Here is a 17,694-nt window from a genome sequence, read left to right as displayed (position 1 = left end):
ATAGCTGACCAAAAGGTTCAAACAAATGTGGGTTTTGTGTGTCCATCAGTGGTCCGGGTGGTTAAGCGAAGGACGGGAGTGGGTGTAGGGAGTGGGAGCGTGTGCGTGAGTGGGAGCGAGTGGGAGCGAGTGGGAGCGTGAGTGGGAGTGGGAGTTGGGTCCCGGTGGTGGCCAAAAAGTTAAGCTTTCAATCCAGGGTTCATGTCGCCAGTTATTGCCGTATGGGGCACGAGGCGTCGTGGGAGCTAAGACTTGGACAAACCTTTGACCCCTGCAGGGCCAGCATGAAGCGCATGGGGCAACATGTCTGCTTGAGAGGCTGTCGAGCATATGTCGAGCGTGCCGCAACGTGTGTAGTGGGCGTTGGCCGGGGAAGCATGTTTTGCAGCAGCAGGCGGGTCGTGGAGAATGTCGACCTCGTCAGCACGCGACCACGACGGCTCAGGGTCGGAGGCTACCGACGACTTGGACACTGGGGTGCTTTTGCAGCTAGTAGATTGTGAAGTGCAGGATCTCGGGTTCGGAATAAACTTGGCTAAATTAATGCAGCTCCACTCCAGAGGGCGTGCATGCTGGGGACCGAGGCCGCACTACGTCACTGACGGGCACAGGACAGCGCTGCGTGCAGCCTAGGAGCGCATATCGGCGCCGGGAACAAGATCCGCAGCCGTCCTAGCGACCGCAGCGGGCGACGACGACGACGACGACGACGAGGGCGGCGGCGGCGACGGCTCAGCAGCTGCAAAGATTGATCCGGGATTGCGCCGAGGGGGCCAATACATGATCCTATCATCCAACGGCGACTAGCACCTCTCTGTGCTCTGGCATTGACTTTGTCGAAGAAAAGCAAGGCAGAATTATCTTTGTGGCTGACTCGAGCTAGCCTGCAGACGCAGCACTAGAGACGTGGTGGTGTGAAGATGCAGCGTCTTGCATTAGCGCCCATGGTAGAGGCTGGTGATGGACTGCCGCCTCTCCAGTGGCCGTATTCGCATTCTGGGGGTTGCAAAGCTGAGCGGCCAAGACGAAAAGGGAGGGCCCCACCCCAGCACTGGCAATGGGCCATGACGGGCGCCTCTGGAGCAGCAACTGCGCAGGTGCTGCGACGTCCGGACTGGCTCAGGCGCGCTGTGTGCCAGTCGAGCATGGCACCATGCGTGGTTGAGTCGTTGCGGTCCGCGGAAGCAAAGGCGTCCAGCGCTGGGGGATGTGGATGGGGTGCTTGTGGGAGCTGGCTTGGCACCCACCTGCCGGGCCCACCTGCGACTTGACTGCGTCCCTGGATGGACGTGATGGCCGGCGAGGGCGAGGGGCATTACGAGTGGGCAAAGAGAGGGCGAGTGAGGGCGAGTGAGGGCGAGAAAGGGATGGACAAGCCACGCCGGCCTCAGCTTGCTAGGCCCAGCCACACACGCAAGAGGGGGGGTTTGGCTGTCGTCGAGTGCTGCCTGGGCGATGTCCAGCGACGGGCACCAGCACTGGACATGCGCTGTGAATCGAGTGCGCAGAATCATGCAAGCGCCAAGCGCCGAGAGGATGGGCATGCGGGCGAAGGCATGAGCGTGAGCGTGTGCATGAGCATGAGCATCAGGGCGAGGGCGAGGGCGAGGGCGAGGGCGAGGGTGAGTGAGGGCAAGAGTCAAAGTCACCGTGAAGGACCGGGATGGCGGTTGACGCCATCAGTCGATCCGCGCTAGGCCGCATGCGGACGAGGCTCCCCTAGCGGCAGAGCCAAGTATCAGGCGCAACAAGGCCTATTCTTGCGGACGTGAGCAGTGCCCTGCAATGCCCTACACGTACAATCTATCCAGCGGACCGTGGCGGCACTTTTCTCGTGGCCCCCAGCCCGTTGCCAATCACGCCGCCGTGTCTGCGTGTGCGTGCCCATTGCAGCATGTCCTCTGCCTGTCTGCGCGGGGCGAGGGAATGCGCACACAACTTGGGACGAGCTGAGAGCGCAGCCAACCCCCCCTTCCCCCGTGCAAACTCTAACACGCAGTGCTGCTGCTGCTGCTGCTGCTGCTGCACACTTTGTCTTTTGCGTCTGGTCTGCGCAGTCAGGCTGGGCCGTGTCGAGACAGAAGCAAGGCAGTTATTGTCGTCGAGTCCCGAGTCCCACCCCCCCTGCACCATGGCGCCCCTCGTGCCCGCTGCAGCTGTGCGCCGCTGAGACGTGCTGCCGGCAGAAGAAAAAAGTCCGCCGAGAGGGCTGTGGGAGGGTGTGGGAGGGTGTGGGAGGGTGTGGGAGTGGGAGTGGGTGTGTGGGGGAGAAAAGGGTCGGGTCGTGGTCTTTGGAGAGGGAGAGTGCGAGCAGCATCCTCGGCAAAGCCATGGGTGGTGGTGGAGTCATCCCCATTCAGCCTTTTTGGGCCACGGCCTGACGAGCCTAGCTGCATTCACTGCTGCAGCCCTCGCCCGCCCTCGCCCTCGCCCTCGCCCTCATTCACCCACTCACCCACTCACCCACCCCCAACGCTCTCGCAACCAAACGCCCGCCTCGCTCCATGCATCGTCCCTTGTCTCATGCGACGCATGCAGGCTACGAGTCAACTCGCCCCCGGACATAGCAGCAACTGAACCCTCCCCTTAGCCTACCCGGCCTCAGATCTGTTGATCCCCTCCACAAGCGCCGCAGCGCACCACACACACTCTCCCAGCGCCGCCCATCGCTGCTTCCTGCGGCCGGCCCTCTCCACAGTCCGAGCGCAAGCCTTCCCTGCCCCCCCGGTCTAGCCGCACCATCTTCCGAAGACACCTCGCACCACGTCTGCCAAATCGAAACATGCCTTCTTGCCCTGCTGCTGCTGCTGCTGCTCCTCGACATCCCAAAGCCCGTGTCCACACCCGTTCTTGAGGCGTCGGACGCCATTTGCCCTCCCTGATTCAATCACCCATGTTCCTTGCCCATCCCCCCCTCTCTAGCCTAGACTATCCATTGCTCCCCTTGGCCCCGTAACGCCTGGTGTAGCCATTGTCGGCACGCTATCGCCTTGCCGACTGCCTCCCCTCCGTACAAACACTCTTGTCCTCTTGCCGCTGACTCTCCTTTTTTTTATCTACACCAGCGGCGTCTGGCACCTGGTGCGTGCTCCCGACCTCGTTATAACTAACTCTAGAGCCCTGACTCCACATGGTTCCCGCTTGTTCCAAAGACCGGCCCAGTCTATCTTTTTTCGTCCTCTACACGACTCTTGGACTTGAAACAAAACAGCTTCGCTTTTACACTATAAGTCAACTGGAGACCCTGACTGCTTCGTCGCCGTCGACTCACACCACACTCTGATCCATCACACTGCTTCTTCCGCGAGCTTGGCTACTTCTAGCTTCGCTGCGCCCGCCTCCCCCCCCCCCCCCTCCGCAAAACCCCTCCGCCAACCACTCCCTGGTATGACCTGCACCCTGCCTCTACCCTCAACCCGGCTAAACATTCTTGCAGACTTGTCTCTCCCCCCCGCTTGATATCTTCATCTTCTCTTAACATGTCAAACGTCCAGGCGGCAGGCCCGTCATCAGGAGGTGCAGACGACGTACCTGGGACCACTGCAGCTGCACCAAACCCCAAGATGAGAAAGAGGACCAAGACCGGGTGCCTCACCTGCAGAAAGCGACGCATAAAATGCGGCGAAGAAAGGCCTACCTGCGCAAACTGCATCAAGTCCAAACGCCAATGCGAAGGATACAACCAAAGAGTCATCTTCAAGCCGCCCATCGGAGACTGGCCAAACCACCCAGGCGCAGTCAGCACCATACAGTACCACACTTCGATGCTCCCGGGTACACGAAACCAACCATACAGAGGACCAGAGCCAAGTGCTTCCATGCCAGACACCTCTCTCACGTCGATCCAGCCACGACCCCTCACCAATTTTGGCTTCCGCCCCATCGACTCGCACCCAGGCACCGCGCCTCCCCCGCCAGCACAACCCTTTGTCGGGGGCAATGTCAACTACGCACCCGAACAGACCTATCAGCAGCCTCTGCAGTCGCCTCCCCACCAGCAGCCGCTCATTTCTCCCCACCACCAAGCACACGCCCATCCATCGACCGTGTCGTACTTTCCCCAGCAATCTCCAGTACATACAAACCCGCCAGACCAGCTCAGCCAGGGCCCAAGCGCCAGCTGTCAACCCCCAATTCAGTACACGACTGGCTCTTCGTACCCGCCCGTCTCGCTTCCCTACCCCAGCGACCACGATCTGAAGCCCATCGGCCCCCAGCCCGGGTCCGCCCAGCACGTGTACCCCCATGCATATAGATCCGACAGCCTGCAGGATCCCGATAATACCTACCAACACCAACCTAGTGTTTCCCCCCAGAGCGATCAGTTTTCCCAATGTGCGGAGGCAAGACCGGGCTTTCAGCGGTTTAATAGTCTTCCCCAAGTCTCCATGCACTCTTCACAACCTGAAAGATATAATTTTCCCGCAGCGATATCCCACACTGACTTTAGTTATCCAAATTATTCTGGCGTTCCGTTACCCTCTCATGACTTGAATCAGGATGTAAAGTATATGCCACAACCTGTCCTCGGTATGTCTCGTGTTTAGTTAAATACTTCGTATACCCCAATGATTATTACCTTTTTTTTTTCTCTTCTCAATCTCTTTCTGTCTTGGTGTTCAAGCACGTTCATCATCACATAATACGTGTGGTGCGTATTCAACTGCTTAAATTCATCTTCCAGTAAGGGGATGTACGATTTCAAAAACAAGTCATGCTGTCACAACTAAAAATGGATGACATGGCTGACTTGTGATGTGTAGATCAGTCTACCGAAACACAAAACCCCCCCGAATCCGAGTCACAATTGTTCCTCAGCGGCTTTGGCGGCGAGGATCATGTCAGTCCTACACAGGTGCTCGACGAAGCGGCCGTGGAATTCGAAGACGACGATTATTGGGACGTGCATTCTGATGAGGATATGATTGACGCTGAAACCTACGAGGACGAGAACGCCTTGCTCGCAAGCAGAGAGTTTAACGAGATCCGTCGTATCCACTTGGAGAACTTTAACGAGCTCGGAATCAGGCGCTATGACGCCTTCTTGTATGATGGACTGCTGTCGCACTACAGACCCGAATACGCGGCAAGCCCTTTGCGTAACCCAAAGACTGCTAGAGTCTTTGCACATTATATACATGTGGTGAGTGGATACATTTAGGTAACCCGGTACGAATCAAGTCCGGTAAACGACTGACATTCTGACAGACAGCACCAACGCTATCGATTTTCGAGCGGAACCCCAGAAACTCGACCCTGATATTCGAAGGCACGACGCCGCCAGCACAGCAAGGTCTATGGACATACAAACTGCCTCTGAAAGCCTTGAACCACCAGGGCCTGTTGCATGCCATGCTGGCGCTTGCAAGTCTGCACATTGCACGCTTGCAAAAGGCCTCGATTACCCCATCCTACAAACACTACGCATATTCGCTCAAACGGCTGGTTCGCTCTCTGGGGAACCCCAAGAAACGTTTGTCCATGCTCACCCTGGCCAACTCTTTGCTTCTGGCGTGGTATGAGGTCTGGATGGCCGAGCACGTCAAATGGGGAACACATCTCTTCGGGGCCCAGCAGCTGATAACCGAGCTTAACTTTCGGTCGCTCACTTGCGAGGCAATACGAATGCAGGCTGTCCAAACGGCCATGGAGCGGCAGTTCCCCTACCAAAACCCCGAGATGCTCATCGATCAAAGGCAGTTCGACCAGAGACTAAAGGAGAGTGCAATGATGCCAGACGAAACCATTGTCAGTAAAATTGTTGGAAAAAAGGTGGAATACAGTGAATTTGGCATGGCTTTCGACGACGATGGAACTGCATACAATGCAATACCAAATCTACCTGGGGGTCTTGATTTGCAGAGTTATGCAACGCTTCAGGACCTGTTCTGGTCGTTTGCTAGGCACGATGTTTTCCAGAGCATTGTAAGCGGCAATGACCTCTTGTGAGTAGTCCCGAGATTTGTTTGATTTGAGGCTGACAAGTGCAGACACCCCTACGACAAGTGGGCAGATTGTCCTCCACGAGCACCCCTCGGCCGCATCGATGCCCTCTATGGCAGCCACGATCATCTTCTACTACTATTGGGCCGCATTGCCGACTTTACTGTCAAAGACCGAGCGCGCAAGGTTCGACAGGTTGCGGTAGATGGCGGCTGGCGACCTCGCCCTGGTATGCCTGGTTTCGGCAACATGGGGCCGCCGCCGGGTGGCCCACCAAAGTCTACCGGTCCCTCATCTTCACAGCATATGCAAGGCCCGCCTCCGGGTTGGGAGGGACCAAGCCCAGGAGGTCCACCACCTCAAGCTCGTCCAGCGCCTCCGACAATGCCCGACTTCTATGGCATGGCGCCATCACCCGCCCCAGCGCCTCAAATACCCAGTTACGACAATCCAAACTACAAGCGCCCGCCACCACAAAACCCTCCTCGAGTACAACAAACCGATCTCGCTGTCGCATACAAGAATGCCGTCGCGGAATGGGAAAGTATCTGCGAGGCCCACGCGGCAGTGGCACACGTTTTGGAACACACCGACGCCTTTGCTCCGTTACCCGACGACATCTACCCCCCAGCACCTGGAAACCAGCAGTATCCACCAGGCAACATGACGCCGTTTGGGCCCGCAATAAGTCACCGCAGCTACGACATTTCCATCCTCTGGACGCTCCTCTACCTTTCCAAAATCATCCTCCTACGCTCCCATCCCGCCATGCCTCCCGCCGCGCAAATGGCCGCCGGCGTGTGCGCGTCGGCCACGGCGCCCTACTGCACTCTAATCGGGCGCATCACCGCCGGCCTCGAGATACCCGTGTCGTCGGACCTCTCGCCCTTCCTGGGCGCCGTCCTCACCGAAGCCTCCATGTCCATGTTCTTCGCAGGCGTCACGTACCACGACGCGCGCCAGCGCGAATGGCTCGTCACGCGCCTCCTCCAAGTCGAGAAGCGCACCGGCTGGGCCAACGCAGGCATGATTGCAAAAGCCTGTGAAACCGTGTGGGAAAAAGCTGCTGAAATGAAGAGGGGTCCGCCCTACACTCGCCGAACTAAGCGGCCCATGCGGCTCAAAGAGGAAGACGGGTATATCGATGCGCCCGAGGAACCGCTTCCCAGTCAGGATAGTAGTGGTGCTGGTGGTGCTGGTGCGAGTGCGGGACTTGCAAATAGAGTCTGGGAGCTGGATGGCGCGGCTGCTGAGCGCAGGTTTGTCTTCAAGAGTAAATTACCGCCTTGGGCGATGAATTTGCTTGGCACAGAGGAGGATCTTAGGGAGAAGATGGAGAAGGTGGGGTTGTAGATGGGGAATGTGGAATCATGGATTATGATACTTATGATGTGTTTATGAATAGGGAAATGATAGGAGTGGAGAAGACAGTGGAGAAGAAGGAGAAGGAGAAGAGATGAGAGAGGAGAGGAGAGGAGAGATACAAGAAGCAGCAAAGTACCACACCATACCATATCATCCAAGTCGCCGCAAATTAACACACACACACACACACACACACACACACACACAAAAAGGGATACTCAACTTGCATGTTTGTTGTGTTGCATGTTGGATACTTTTTATAAGAGAGGAAAGGGAAATGAGAAAGGTGAAAGCAGGGAAAGCAGGGAAAGATGTAGTATCTACAATCAACTGTGAATCGCGTATTGTAAATACAGTACTTGGGTACGGCATTTGCACTACCCTACTCTACTCTGCTCTACTCTACTCTACTGTATATAACCCCAAACACATGTACAGTACAGCCCTATCTTTTTCATACCAGCTATTTGTATCTGTATCTATATCTGTATCTATACTCTTCCTATCCTTTAGTACTCTTGCTTTAACATCTCATCTCATCTCATTCCCCCATTTTCTTTTCTGTCCACGTACATACATACATGCACGGTAAGTACTTGGGGAAAAAAAGGCGCGTTGAAAAAAGTACTGGAATGCGGGTAAAACGGTGTGGAATACTGGAAATGGTGCGATGATGATGATGATGATGATGATGATGATGATGATGAGATGGCTCCTCATGCTTATGCTCATGCTCATGCTCATGTCTATTGCCTGAAGTAGCAGTAGCAGTAGCAGTAGCAGTGATGTATTCACCCATTCCCCGTTGCGCGCCCCCCAACCACCAGCCACCTTCTTACCATTTACAATACGGAAAAACTGCGACTAAAACGCCACCATATTTCCCTTCCCCCCCCCCTCCTGCCTTCTTTGATCGGTCACTTAGTGTGTAGGTCTGTACACCTAGGTCGGGCAGTCGGGGCATTTGGGCAGTCGAATCGGGTTCTCAGCCGTGCTTTGGCGTGCTTTGGCGTGCTTTGGCGTGCTTTGGCCTTCAGCCCCCATCTGCAATTAGGTGGAGGCGGAGGTGGATAGTACACGGGCGAGATGCAGCGGAGAAGCGCGCTGCAAGACGCTAGATTGGGGGGCGAAAAAAAGGAAATTCGAAAAAGAATGGGGTGCTGGAAAAAGTATAGTTGGTAGGGGAGGGAATCAAGGGAAGGAGGGAGGGTGTGCATGGAGGGATGGAGGGATGGAGGGATGGATGGATGGAGGGAGGGGGCGGGGGAAGAAGAAAGGAAAAGAGGGAGGGTAGTTGCGCGCGCGAGAGATAGAGGGGAGGGACGAGAGTGAAAAGAGAGAGAGAGGGAGGGGGGGGGAGGGATAGAAAACAAGCATGACGGTTTGTTGCGTTGTTTTGTTTTATTTACTTCCTGGATTATATCTAGCCCTAGGTAGAATTTGTATGTACAGCACCGCACTAAGTAACGCAGCCTTGCACAGTACCAAACCCGCTTTTTTTGGGGGGGGGGGGGATTCAACGTGTTGCAATCCATGGGTGAGGGTATCAGGAAGAAATATAGTTGTAATGTTGGTGCAGAAATGAAATCAAGACTAAGACTAAGATCAAGACTGAGAGGTAGAGCTGGACTTGGACGATTGGGTGTATATAGACAGAGAGAGAGACAGAGAAAGTCAAGGCTCTTATAAACCACTCAGAAGAAGACTCAGAATTTCAAATAGAACTATCTATCTACCTTACTTATCCCACTCCCACCGCGATATACTCCCCCATCTCCTCTCTCCACTCTCCATCTCCCATCTACATACAGTCCCACTCCCTATATCCAGCCCGCAGGAACACCCAAAAAGCCAAACTAGAGTGGAAAAACAAAATAAAACTACAAAACTACAATTTTGTTGCAATATGCGATAGATTAAGTATGTCAATTTCCGCTATACTTATTTTTCCATCCTCCTCGACTTGAAACCCCCCCCCCCCAGACAAAACTATAAAAACTATATCACAATGTCACATACATGCCCCTCTTTTCTTCCACATGTACATGTACATGTACATCATACTATATAAATCCTTATCTCTCGCAAGCGCGCTGATATCCAATCTCGCTAGTCAGTCTCCGCACTCCCATCCGCATTGGTACAAAGCATACCCACGCACAGACCTATGCGTCAACTCTAAACTCAAGTGCAAGCATAGATGGAAATACAAACACTAAAGTAGACACACGGACGCGCACACGGATCGTTGCATGATCGAGGGACAGGGAACTAGTAGCTATGTAGTAAGTAAAGCGGTGCTGGGAAGTAAGTAAAGTAAAGTAAAGTAAGCGACAAAAGATCGACAATACCGATCTGACGGACTGATTGACTGACTTGGACTAACTGGCTGCAACGTTAACGGAGCTAAGTACATTCTAGTGTGTGTGGGGGGATAATACAAGTCATGTTGCTGGGTAACTAACTGACTAAATGACTAATGATGGATGGATGGATGGATGGATGGGGGTGTTTTTTTGGCTTTTGATAGTGCGTGCGTGGTAGGTGGTGGATAGTTTAGGAGAGTTATTTCTTGAGTTTTAGGGGGTTTGGGGGGGGGGTTTTGTATAGCATGATGTGGTGATATTGTAGTTGTTTTGTAGGATGTGTGGGCTAGATGTATGCTAGGTATATGTATATAAGTATTGTGTAAAGAAAGAATAACCAGCTGTGTAGTTCTACAGAAAGGCATATGATATCATACATGAATGGTGTCCCATTCAATCATTTTCGATATGAAGAAAAACTTTAACCCCCCAAAGACAATGTTCTATACTAGAACCTGATTGCCAGACCATACCATGCCGAAAACGCCACCATACCACCCTACATGCTTATTTGCATACCAAACAAACCGTCATTATTATCTCAGCCCGGCATAAACAAAAAACACACTGCTCGTATAAACTCCGTCATGATGCTGAAACTCCTCGCATGCGCCTGATCCTTTTCGTAGTTACCCCACAAGCCGACAAAGATGTTCTCTTTTCTTAGAAAAAGTACCAAAGCATGCTTCCACTTGCAGTCAGGAAAACACCAAACCACCACCACTGATCAGCCCTCACGGAACCGGGGGTCCGCTGGAAAACCACCTCGTGGTTCATGGGTAGTTCGCCACGCTTCGAGTTCTTTGCAGAAGCCGTCTGCGTGACAAGTGGGTTAAGCGTGGTGGTAGGGAGCATCTCGGGCTTGGACATGGCGAGGTACAAGGGCATCATGGGAGCGCCGTCGAATTTGTATAGTGTGATGCGCGGTATCTTGGCGTAGGCGTCGGATGCAACGTATTCATAGCTCTGCATTGACGTCAGTGTCTACGTTTGTTGTGCAGATGCTAATGCATGGTAACAAAGGAGATGGCATACCTTGAACAGCTCGGAAGCGTTGTAGCGCGTGTACACGGCCGTCTTGTACGAACATGGGTCCGAATAGAGTTGGCGGCCGTCAACCTTAATGGGGGTGAGCACTAGAGAGCCGTTGGCGAGTTTCTCGTATGTGCCGTGCTGCCATTGCATAATGCCCTGGGGACAACTGGGGTCTTGGGCTGTTTGCGTTGTTAGCACGCTGCTTTGCGGTCGCGAGTCGCCATCGTGCGAGTAGGCCACGTACGGTTTGCGATGGCGCGATAGTAGGCCTCTTCATAGTGGCCGTCGGCTGTGAAGGAGTAGCTGATGCCCGTGTGCTTCGGCTCAATCAGTCTGTCCGCGACGGGATCGTAGAAGCCCTGTCAGCAATTAGCCTCGCCTCGCCTAGGTGCACAACAACATGTGTATAGCTACATACGGGTCCGGTCATGGTCGAGTTCGCTTTGCTCGTCCAAGTGCCCACGAGGTCGGCTGGCGTCGTCTGGGCGTGCGCATGCATCATGGCGACTCCTGAGAGGAGCAGCGCGGCTATCCGTGACATCATTTTGGCGGATGGCGATGGTGGTGAACGAGTGTGGGCGGCCGGTCGGGGCGAAAGCGAGCGTGGGAGGGTGTATATGGGCGGGCAGGACGGCGGTGGGTGTCGGAGAGAGAGAGTCTGGAGCGTTGCGCCTGTTGAGCGTCGCCGCACCTCCTGGCTTGGGACCTGGGACAAATGGACAAGGATAGCGCGGCTACGTGCAGATCATCGGCGCGCCATGGGCAAGGCCGATAATCATGGCCGCACCCGCCGCCGGACATTCTCACCACTGCGCTTGCACTGCTTCTGCATTCCCCGAGCCGACACTACTGCTCGATTGTGTGCTGCAGTTCAGCATTTCCAGCCCGCTGTCTCGAGTTGCCGTCCCCCAGCCGGCACTGCGGCGCAACGGCGCAGCTTCTGCAACGCCATACCGTTGGCTATCAAGCGACACCATGGCGGGGTCCCTGGCTGCGGTCAAGAAGGAATTGAGACAAAAGATCAAGGCACTGCTCAAGGAACTGCCCGAGGCGGCGGCCGCCTCGCAGAGTACGTCACGTCACGTCTTGTCCGTGTTGCATACCGCTCATCTGATGCCGTCCAGCGACCAGTGCGACGGCTACTCTGCTGGCCATGCCCGAGTACCAGGCTGCGCGCCGGATTAGTGTCTACCTGTCCATGCCTGGCGGCGAGATCTCCACGACCGACATTGTGCGCAGTGCGCTGGACGAGGGCAAGAAGGTCTTCATTCCATACACATACAGCCCGGACGCGCCCAGCGGAGGCCAGCCAAAGTCCATCATGGACATGGTCGAGCTGCACTCCATGGCCGACTTGGACTCGTTGCAGCCCGACAAATGGGGCATTCCCACGCCCGCCAAAGCGTCCATTTCATCACGCGCAAACTGCTTTGGCGGTACGGGCCTCACAAACGGCGACACCCAAGGCGCTAAAGCCGGCCTCGATCTGATCGTCATGCCCGGCATGGCCTTTGACGCGCACTTTGGTCGCCTCGGCCACGGCAAGGGCTTCTACGACTTCTTCTTGGCCCGCTGTCACCACGCATCGCGCATGCCTTTTCGCGGTAAGAACTACTGGTATTCTGTATGTGGAGGGCTAACTGACCACGTCAAAGTTGGTCTTGCCTTGACCGAGCAGCTCCTCCCGCCAAACGAGTCGGTTCCCATGGACTCTTCCGATTTCCGCCTTGACGCCTTGATCACGGGCGCCGGTGAGCTGCTGCGCGCACGTGCCTGATCTTCTCCCATGAGCTTTTGTAGACAAATGGCGCCCTCTCGCTCCATCTCTCTCCCCAATATCCGGCACCGCACGCCCTCTCCTGCGTGCACCTTTACGACCGTAGAGGCAGCGTGTCGCGCGTCGGCGCCTATTGGAGCTGCTGGATCAGGGAAATGTTGTCTCCTTTCAGCAGGATCTGGCCGACCTTGCGCCTCTCCTCGGGCGCGTCTTTCTTGGCGAGCGTGACTTCAATGGCGTCGTCAATGACGAGGTTCATAAACTCGTCGAAGCCCTGCCCGGCTGTTAGCACTGTACTCGTAGATAGCAAGCGGCCGTCGTGCCCTCAGCTTTCCCTCGATGCGCATGCCCAGGTTCTCGTACAGCCACACTGATATGGTCGCCCGTGACTGCAGAAGCTTGAAGATGAAGTTGATGGGCGGAAGGAGGACTGCGGGTGCGTCAGTCAGCAGCATTGCCGCGCGGGCATGTCACGAGTAGCTGTCGTACCTTTTCCTCCGCCGCGGCCTGCAACACGTTAGCTATGGGCGCTGCTCGCCGGCACACAGGGCACACGCACCTCCACGTCCAGTCATGTTGGTGCAAGGCGAGCTGCTGGTCTCCGGGGGTTGTCGGGGGTTGTCGGGTCGGGGCTGGGTCGCTGGGCTGGTGGGTGGGTGGGTGGTGAGGTGCAGTCGAGGAACATTTCTGGCGCGACGACCGACGGCCGGGCGGTCACGGTGCTTGGCGCTAACGTGGGGATCTTTGACTTGCCTTGCCTTGCCTATGCGACCGGACGCAACTGCCCGTCTCCAAGCAAAGCCTCCACCGCCCGGCTGCCACCACCACCACCAGAGTCTCCTCACCGGCGCCGCTTGCACCTTCCTCGGGCCCGCCGCCATCCACGAGCCAGTGCATGCGCGCAATATAACTCCCTCCCCCCGCCGCCTCTCGACGAGCAGTATCCGCATCCGCCCCCCCCCCCCACCACCACCATCACCTACCCCCTCAAATACCCTCAGCATGGCTGCCAACGGACAGCAGGTCTTCGACCCTGTGCTGGCGGCGCACAACACTATGGCGTCCGCGGCGGATCGCGCACAGAAGGAGCAGGCACATCAGTTTTTGGAGCAGTTCCAGAAGTCGGTACGTGGGTGTGCGTCGCCGCCCGGGCACATGAGGCTGACTTGAGACACAGGAAGAGGCCTGGACGGCGACACTGGCCATGCTCGAATCTAACTCTGTAGACGCGGCCGCCAAACTGTTTGCCGCCACGACGCTCAAGGGCAAGGTGAGTGGTGTGTGCCCGTCTGCCCCAAGCTTCGTGCTCACGCCCGTCAGATTGTATACGACCTGCATCAAGTGCCCCGCGCCCAGCTGGCAGAGCTGCGAGCCTCGATCATGCGAAACTTGGCCATATTCCACGCCGGACCAAAGCCCATCCGCCTGCAATTGTGCGTGTGTCTGGCGAATCTGGCCATACAGATGACCGAGTGGAAGGATGTCCTCAAAGATGTCGTCAACTCACTCGGCTCCGACCCTGCAACGCTCCCTTGCGTCCTCGACTTTCTCCGCGTTCTCCCCGAAGAAGTCACTCATGGACGTAAGATCGCACTCACAGTATGTCCGACCGAGCCGCGCCCCATTTGCAGCCCACGGCAATTCCCCGCGGTGTCGACACATGATAGCAGAGTTGTAGTCTAATGTGTGGTGGTCAGGAACACGAGTTGACCATGAGGACGGCTGAGTTGATTGACGACAACGCCCAGCAAGCCCTGGAACTCCTCATACGATATGGCACTTCGTCGCGTATGTCCACAGCCTTGCATTTGAGTCTGCTCTCACTGACAGCCCACAGCTGCGGCCGCCCAAAATCCCCAACTACTCCACTGCATCACTTCCTGGATACGCGAGATTCCACTCGACGCCATCATCAACTCTGCCCTGCTGAAGATTATCGTTGACGGTCTCGCGCAAGAAGATCCTTTCGAGGCTGCGGTGGAATGTCTGAGTGCCCTCATTGGAGAGACGAGAGATGTTGACGAGACTCTCAACTCTATAATGGTCCTCTACCCCCAAGTCATCAACCTCCAGACGAAGCTCGCCGAGGCAGCACAAGAGGAGGACAGTGAGAAATTCAAGGGTATTGCTAGGATATTTGCCGAAGCCGGAGAATCCTGGGTCATCCTGATTGCGCGCCTCCCAACCGATTTCCGCGCCCTGGTCGAAGCTATACTTGCAATAGCCGCGCTGGACAAGGAGAAGGATGCCATCTCGCACACGTTCAAGTTCTGGTACGACCTCAAGCAGTACCTGACACTGGAGAAATACACGGAAGCACGCAACCAGTGCTTAGATATCTACTCGAAGCTCGTCGATATTATGATTGGCCACCTTCAGTTTCCCAAGCCAGAAGATGGTGGTGGCGACGACAAGGATTTGTTCGAGGGCGATCGCGAGCAAGAAGAAAAGTTCCGCGAGTTCCGCCATCAAATGGGCGATGTTCTCAAGGATTGTTGCGAGGTCATGGGCGTTGTTGAATGTCTCCAAAAGCCCTACGACCTTATTCAGCAGTGGGTGCAAACCTACGGCGCTCAGGCTACACCCAACAGTGTGCCAGAGTGGCAGAAACTGGAAGCGCCTCTGTTCGCTGTCAGGGCAATGGGTCGCATGGTCCCTCCAGACGAGAACATCATGCTCCCGCGCCTGATCCCGCTCATCGCAGGCATACCGGACCACAACAAACTGCGCTTCCAAGCAGTCATGGCCCTGGGAAGATATACAGAATGGACAGCCCAACACCCCGACACGCTCCAGATGCAGTTGGACTACATCATGGCAGCCTTTGATCATTCGACAAAGGATGTCATCCGAGCTGCGGCGCTATCGTTCAAGTTCTTTTGCAACGACTGCGCAAGCCTGTTGGTTCACTATGTTGGCCCGCTGCAGCAGTTTTACGCAAAGAACTTGAACAAGCTACCCATAAGCAGCCAAGAGGAAATCACTGAAGGCGTGGCATCCGTCGTTGCCAAGGTTCCCAATGATCAGCTTCTTGCGACACTCAAGCTATATCTCGATCCTGTCATGGCGCACCTGATCACTCTTGCGCAGCAAGCAAAGGATGAGCCAGACCAAAAACTCATCGCAGATAAGATTAACTTGCTCACCATATTCTTCGAGATGGTCCGACCAGAGATGCCGCTTGGCCAAGAGCACCCGGCCGTCAAGTACTGCCAAGAAATCTTCCCAACCCTTGCTAACATGATCACGCACTTCCATACAAGCATACCGATCCTCGAGCGCGTATGTAGGTGCTGGCGATACATGGTCCTCTCCTACCGGACAGCCATGCGCCCGCTCCTGCCAGAACTTGCTACCAAGCTGATTGAAGGCTTCGACAAGTCCAGGCAGGGATGCTTCCTCTGGGCGACGGCGTCGATAGTACGAGAATTTTCGCAGGGCGTGGACGATGTCGATGCAGGTCTGGCGAATGACGTGTACAAGTTCTACGAGCAGCAAGCGAAGACTTTCCTGAGGATACTTAGCGACCTGCCGCCAGAAGAACTCCCTGATCTTATCGAGGATTACTTCCGTCTCGCCGCAGATATGGCGCTCTACTTCCCATCCGAGTCTATCATGTCTCCACTAATGGACACGATTCTCCTCGCAGCCTGCAGCTCGCTCACCCTGCTCAAGGAGGATCCCATCATTGCAGTGCTGCACTTCCTACGCGATTTCCTCGGTTATGGTCGCAACTCGTCGCCATCGTCCACGTTTGACAATACGCGTCACGAAGTTCCAGAACAAATACGAGACCGTGTCAAGCAGCTTGTCATGGGATCCGGCGTCCAGCTCGTCCAGCGTATCATGACGGGCATGATGTACAGCTTCCCCGAGGGCTGTTTTGCCGACTCGTCTGGCGTGCTTCTGGATCTCTTCGAGCTCATGCCTGAACAGGTTGCACAGTGGGTCGCGAGCACCGTGGCCATGTTACCACAGGGTAGCATCACGCCCCAAGAAAGCGAGCGCTTCCTCAACAACATTCGTCAGCGCATCCAGACGGGCGATGTTAGGATGATTAGGACCATTCTACAGGACTTTACTACTAGTTACCGGCGGAGAAATGTCGCCCCCCGCGAGGGCCTCGGTAGGTTGGAGGCTTCACGGTTTAGATTCTCTGGTTAGTGGCTGGATACTGTACCGCTACTGTTGTTCAAATGCATGGGTCTTGCACATGCCCAGAGCGATGTGGTCGCCAAGACGCCCATGTAGGTAGACTTATGATTCGAATAGTATGGAGGCAGGATATCTGGGGCGAGGAGGAGTAAATATCAAAAGAGCATAATTGTACTTGAAGCGTTAGTGTGTTGGCATTTGCATGGAAGATGGGTGTATGAATGGCTAGGATACCACCGGAGGAACAAAGTGGGGTTCCCCCTTACTGCTAAGATAGCATGGAATTTACTTATTGACACGACTGTCCAAGTGCAATGAAAAGTGAGTGTAGAGTGACGACTGGATTGCTGGTGTCAGGTGACGTGCATGGAGAAGCGACTGTGCTTCATTTCAACGCCTGTTGCACACTACAGGCTTAGATCTTTTCTACCAAAAAGGTCATCGCTGGAAAACAAGGGCATACAATAGCTCATGCGATGATACACTGCAAGTGTAGGTGAGACAGACTGCAATGCTCCTTTCATTGTGAAAATGCATGACAGTCGCTGCCACCTATATTGACTGCTACAGCCTGTTGAGCAGCAATGGGCAGTATACACTTTCCAGAGGAGCAAAAAACATGTTGCGTCATGCTCTTGTTGCTCATCTTATCTCGGTTCATCGCTCGCTGCTCAAAACACCATCATGCTCAACAACATCCTACTTGAGCACTCTCGGAACGACCCATTGTTTTGCTGTACCTCCTAACACACTTTTCTTCTATCACCCATCCTTTGACTACTGTCGCCGCTACGCTGTTTCACCGTCAATCTTGCAGGACGGCGGCCTGTTGCCTGCCACTCGCCTGCGGCGACTTTAGCTAACCACGACGCCACGCCTGTATGCGAGCCCCATAGGCTCTGCTGACATCTGCATACTGAGTAGGTCTCAATTACCCTCGATCAACGACCCATGCCAAAACAGAGCAACGTATAGGTCGCTCATACATTGATAGGTACGTGTCACCGTCGTCAAAACGTTTCCGTTTACTTGCGCTACCTACGGTCCGCCAGC

General features: G+C 55.2%; 6 protein-coding genes across 6 annotated transcripts; 3 read left to right on the top strand and 3 right to left on the bottom strand.

Annotated features, from left to right (window-relative positions):
* Nucleotides 1-211: 211 nt before the first annotated feature.
* On the bottom strand, nucleotides 212-379 carry SETTUDRAFT_155150 (uncharacterized protein; the record flags this gene model as incomplete). Its single annotated transcript, XM_008030093.1, has 1 exon — nucleotides 212-379. One exon carries the CDS (start codon nucleotides 377-379, stop codon nucleotides 212-214), a length of 168 nt encoding a protein of 55 aa, XP_008028284.1.
* A 2,996-nt stretch (nucleotides 380-3,375) lies between these two features.
* Nucleotides 3,376-7,430, top strand: SETTUDRAFT_172422 (uncharacterized protein). Its single transcript, XM_008030092.1, has 5 exons — nucleotides 3,376-3,385; nucleotides 3,437-4,530; nucleotides 4,764-5,143; nucleotides 5,209-5,945; nucleotides 5,991-7,430. The coding sequence occupies exons 2-5, from the start codon at nucleotides 3,480-3,482 to the stop codon at nucleotides 7,294-7,296; spliced, it is 3,474 nt and encodes a 1,157-aa protein (XP_008028283.1). The 5' UTR covers nucleotides 3,376-3,385; nucleotides 3,437-3,479; the 3' UTR covers nucleotides 7,297-7,430.
* A 2,595-nt stretch (nucleotides 7,431-10,025) lies between these two features.
* On the bottom strand, nucleotides 10,026-11,321 carry SETTUDRAFT_164214 (uncharacterized protein). The gene is made up of 4 exons (XM_008030091.1): nucleotides 11,128-11,321; nucleotides 10,954-11,068; nucleotides 10,710-10,888; nucleotides 10,026-10,640 (listed from the first exon to the last, which is right to left on the bottom strand). Exons 1-4 carry the CDS (start codon nucleotides 11,251-11,253, stop codon nucleotides 10,338-10,340), a joined length of 723 nt encoding a protein of 240 aa, XP_008028282.1. The 5' UTR covers nucleotides 11,254-11,321; the 3' UTR covers nucleotides 10,026-10,337.
* Nucleotides 11,322-11,684: 363 nt separating this feature from the next.
* Nucleotides 11,685-12,486, top strand: SETTUDRAFT_92723 (uncharacterized protein; the record flags this gene model as incomplete). The annotated part of the gene is made up of 3 exons (XM_008030090.1): nucleotides 11,685-11,778; nucleotides 11,834-12,313; nucleotides 12,365-12,486. The coding sequence occupies 3 exons, from the start codon at nucleotides 11,685-11,687 to the stop codon at nucleotides 12,484-12,486; spliced, it is 696 nt and encodes a 231-aa protein (XP_008028281.1).
* Nucleotides 12,487-12,616: 130 nt separating this feature from the next.
* Nucleotides 12,617-13,061, bottom strand: SETTUDRAFT_155146 (uncharacterized protein; the record flags this gene model as incomplete). Its single annotated transcript, XM_008030089.1, has 3 exons — nucleotides 12,617-12,760; nucleotides 12,810-12,916; nucleotides 13,046-13,061. 3 exons carry the CDS (start codon nucleotides 13,059-13,061, stop codon nucleotides 12,617-12,619), a joined length of 267 nt encoding a protein of 88 aa, XP_008028280.1.
* Nucleotides 13,062-13,526: 465 nt separating this feature from the next.
* Nucleotides 13,527-16,936, top strand: SETTUDRAFT_164211 (uncharacterized protein). The gene is made up of 5 exons (XM_008030088.1): nucleotides 13,527-13,611; nucleotides 13,664-13,756; nucleotides 13,807-14,085; nucleotides 14,184-14,274; nucleotides 14,324-16,936. Exons 1-5 carry the CDS (start codon nucleotides 13,543-13,545, stop codon nucleotides 16,648-16,650), a joined length of 2,859 nt encoding a protein of 952 aa, XP_008028279.1. The 5' UTR covers nucleotides 13,527-13,542; the 3' UTR covers nucleotides 16,651-16,936.
* Nucleotides 16,937-17,694: the final 758 nt, after the last annotated feature.

This window comes from Exserohilum turcica (assembly GCF_000359705.1).
Source record: "Exserohilum turcica Et28A unplaced genomic scaffold SETTUscaffold_4, whole genome shotgun sequence".
Lineage (NCBI taxonomy): Eukaryota > Fungi > Ascomycota > Dothideomycetes > Pleosporales > Pleosporaceae > Exserohilum > Exserohilum turcicum.
The sequence above is the reverse complement of the archived record's forward strand: the minus strand, read 5'-3'. Positions and strand labels throughout refer to the sequence as shown.

Coding starts and splice junctions, on each gene's coding strand:
- SETTUDRAFT_172422 (XM_008030092.1), top strand. CDS start 3,480: ATGTCAAACGTCCAGGCGGCAGGCCCGTCATCAGGAGGTGCAGACGAC. Junction 4,531..4,763: donor TATGCCACAACCTGTCCTCG/GTATGTCTCGTG, acceptor TGTGATGTGTAG/ATCAGTCTACCGAAACACAA. Junction 5,946..5,990: donor GTAAGCGGCAATGACCTCTT/GTGAGTAGTCCC, acceptor TGACAAGTGCAG/ACACCCCTACGACAAGTGGG.
- SETTUDRAFT_164214 (XM_008030091.1), bottom strand. CDS start 11,253: ATGATGTCACGGATAGCCGCGCTGCTCCTCTCAGGAGTCGCCATGATG. Junction 11,069..11,127: donor ACTCGACCATGACCGGACCC/GTATGTAGCTAT, acceptor AATTGCTGACAG/GGCTTCTACGATCCCGTCGC. Junction 10,641..10,709: donor ACGCTTCCGAGCTGTTCAAG/GTATGCCATCTC, acceptor ACGTCAATGCAG/AGCTATGAATACGTTGCATC.
- SETTUDRAFT_164211 (XM_008030088.1), top strand. CDS start 13,543: ATGGCGTCCGCGGCGGATCGCGCACAGAAGGAGCAGGCACATCAGTTT. Junction 13,612..13,663: donor TGGAGCAGTTCCAGAAGTCG/GTACGTGGGTGT, acceptor CTTGAGACACAG/GAAGAGGCCTGGACGGCGAC. Junction 14,275..14,323: donor ACGATATGGCACTTCGTCGC/GTATGTCCACAG, acceptor GACAGCCCACAG/CTGCGGCCGCCCAAAATCCC.